Source organism: Artibeus jamaicensis, unplaced genomic scaffold (assembly GCF_021234435.1).
Source record: "Artibeus jamaicensis isolate MK-2021 breed Jamaican fruit bat unplaced genomic scaffold, CSHL_Jam_final scaffold_1964, whole genome shotgun sequence".
Taxonomy (NCBI): domain Eukaryota; kingdom Metazoa; phylum Chordata; class Mammalia; order Chiroptera; family Phyllostomidae; genus Artibeus; species Artibeus jamaicensis.
The window spans coordinates 30,771,031-30,774,316 of NW_026522030.1; the positions used below are offsets into that span (position 1 = coordinate 30,771,031).

General features: G+C 48.2%; 1 protein-coding gene across 1 annotated transcript; it reads right to left on the bottom strand.

Moving 5' to 3' along the window:
- Window positions 1-1,139: 1,139 nt before the first annotated feature.
- On the bottom strand, window positions 1,140-2,510 carry LOC119035893 (tubulin beta chain-like). The gene has a single exon (XM_037127400.2). The coding sequence runs from the start codon at window positions 2,508-2,510 to the stop codon at window positions 1,140-1,142; it is 1,371 nt and encodes a 456-aa protein (XP_036983295.2).
- Window positions 2,511-3,286: the final 776 nt, after the last annotated feature.

Consider the following 3,286-nt stretch of genomic DNA (forward strand, 5'->3'; position numbering starts at 1 on the left):
TTAATGAATCCAGCAACTCTATAGCTGAAGCTCTCTCTCAAGTTGGTATTAAACCAACTCATCAATCCGTAATCAATCATGGCGTTCCACCCTCCCCTCCACATCTTAACGCAGCCGGGGCATAGAGCTGTCTGGCACTAACGTGACCTCTCTGCGCGTATTTCCATGTGATCTATAATAGGAATCGTTTATAAACTGTTTTACTCAGAATCTACGTGGTAGTTGATGCCTCATAGTCATACATCTCAACAAGCGCATTTTACGAGCAGAGTTATTAAATATAGTGCTTGCAAGGCCACAGAGTCAGAATCAAACTCTCGCCATTAGGCAGAAACACAGGCAATCACTCCCTTTATATCACCCACACTTCTTAGGCAGTGGAAACCGCTAGAAGACCTGTACTCAAAATAAACACTAGCTGCAGATCATGCCAAACATTATAAATAAAATGTTCTATGCCTTTTCCCTAGCTGATAAAACCTGTGTTTTAAGAGGAAAGGATGACAGGTCCTCTGAAACATTATCACATCATACCTTACCCCACGTGGTTACTGAGACGCAAACGTTCTTTAGGTAGAACCAATAACATGAATAAAATATGCCTGTGCCCTTGGGGGACTCAAAAATCAAATGAGGCCCTGGAAACAGAGATGGTGCTATAAAAGCAGTGTCGACTCTAGGGGCTGACAGAGGAGTGAAGCAGTAATTCTCCTGGAGGTGACTGTCCCACAGAGGAAGTGAGAAGAGAGGTGTGCCCTAGTGAGAGAGCCCTGGAAGGTAACTGGAAAGAAGGGGACAGCTAGGCAAAGGTGAGACTGCACAACACTTTCTAAAATGGTCCAGGCCCCACCGCAAGTGCTGGGGCATCAGTAGCCCTCAGAAAATCACAGGGTGGCTACAGGTGCAGATGCAGAGGAAGACTAGGAAAAGAATTTTTTTTGACATGTCATTTTTATACTTTGTCATTAGTGTAGATAACTTAGACAATACTGTAATTTTTAGAGGGGCGCCACATTATGACAACAGTGTGAACTTTTGACAGAGGCAAAACTGAGTGCCACAGTATACAAATACAAAGGCCAGGCATGATGGAGGACAACAGAAGTTCACTAAGGAGGCATGATGTATTTGAGAATTTCTTAAGTGCCATCCTCACCCTTTTCCTCCTCTACCACTATCTCCTCCTCCTCTTCCTCCTCCTCCTCCTCCTCCTGTGTGTAGGTCGGGGCATCCTGGCACTGCTGGTACTCACACACCAGGTCATTCATGTTGCTCTCAGCCTCGGCAAACTCCGTCTCGTCCATGCCCTCCCCTATGTACCAGTGCAGGAAGGTCTTGCGCCGGAACATGATGGTGAACTGCTCTGAGATGCGCTTGAACGGCTCCTGGATGGCCGTGCTGTTGCCGATGAAGGTAGCCGACATCTTGAGGCCTCGAGGTGGGATGTTGCACACGGCCGTCTTCACGTTGTTGGGGATCCACTCCACGAAGTTGCTGCTGTTCTTGTTCTGCATCTTGAGCATCTGCTCATCTACTTCATTCATGGACATGTGGCCACGGAAGATAGCAGCCACTGTCAGGTAGCGGCCGTGGCGGGGGTCACAAGCAGCCATCATGTTCTTGGTGTCGAATATCTGCTGGGTGAGCTCGGCTACTGTCAGGGCCCGGTAATGCTGGCTGTCCCAGCTGGTCAGGGGGGCAAAGCCAGGCATGAAGAAGTGCAGGCGTGGGAAGGGCACCATGTTCACTGCCAGCTTGCGCAGGTCTGCATTCAGCTGGCCCGGGAAGCGCAGGCAGGTGGTGACCCCACTCATGGTGGCCGACACAAGGTGGTTAAGGTCTCCGTATGTGGGGTCGGTCAGTTTCAGGGTGCGAAAGCAGATGTCATACAGGGCCTCATTGTCGATGGAGAAGGTTTCATCTGTGTGTTCCAGCAGCTGGTGGATGGAGAGGGTGGCGTTGTAGGGCTCGACCACTATGTTGGACACCTTAGGCGAGGGCATCACGCTGAAGGTGTTCATGATGCGGTCTGGGTACTCCTGCCGGATCTTGCCGATAAGCAGCGTGCCCATCCCTGACCCAGTGCCACCGCCCAGCGAGTGGGTCAGCTGGAAGCCCTGTAGACAGTCACAGCTCTCTGACTCCTTCCTCACCAAGTCCATGACTGAGTCTGCCAGTTCAGCTCCCTCTGTGTAGTAGCCCTTTGCCCAGATGTTCCCGGCCCCACTCTGGCCAAACACAAAGTTGTCTGGCCTGAAAATCTGGCCAAATGGTCCAGACCTAACTGAGTCTATTGGGCCCTGCTCCAGATCCACCAAGATAGCCCGAGGTATGTACTTGTTACTAACAGCTTCATTGTAGTACACATTGATTCTCTCCAGCTGTAAGTCACTGTCTCCATAGTAACTGCCAGTGTGGTCGATCCCATGCTCATCACTGATGACCTCCCAAAACTTGGCGCCGATCTGATTGCCACACTGGCCAACCTGGATGTGCACGATCTCGCGCATGGTATAGGCTGCCAAGCAGATAGAGGCGCAGACTTGCGAACTCTGGAGCAGGGAGAGCAGAAAGAGTTTGATTGTCCTGTACACATCAGGAACTTTATAGAGAGAGATGATGTATTTTTTTAATTGATTTTGAAAGAGAGAGAGGAAGAGACAGAAGGCGGGAGAGAGGGGGAAGAAGAGGGGAAAGGGAGAGATTTCTTATTCCACTTATTTATGCACACCTTGATTGATTCTTATAGTGCCCTCACTGGAGACTGAACCAGCAACCTTGGCATAGAAGGACAATGCTTTAACCAACTGAGCTACCCAGACAGGGCGATATATCTTTCTTTTAGAAATCAACCAAGATGGCTTTAATATTCCCCGCTCAGCTTAACTTAACTTAACTTTAGGTAAGATTCTTTCCAACACTAGTTTTCTGATGTCCCTTTCTTAGAGTATCTTCTTTAGAAAATTTATAATTGTAAATGTTTTCCCTACCCCTTCAAAGTATACATAAATCTTTTTAGAAGTTTGTCAGTTGTACAACCCAGGGCCATCTTTCTCAGAGACCTGGGAACTATCTTTTGAAATGCAATCAGAGAATTTATCCTAATAACCCAGTTTCTGTGGCAGGATGGGAGCCTGACCTAAGTGGGCGCCTTGTTCCAAGTTGTAAAAATACCTCCTCTCATAATGATATGAGAAGTTTAATATTCCTTTGGGTAAAACTGAGTAGCAGGCATAGATGCCCTATATCTTTCTCACATCTTAGCCCTTAGAAATCCTACCGCCCC

Bases quoted from the DNA above. Each gene is read 5' to 3' on its own strand.
- LOC119035893 (XM_037127400.2), bottom strand. From the start codon at position 2,510: ATGCGCGAGATCGTGCACATCCAGGTTGGCCAGTGTGGCAATCAGATC.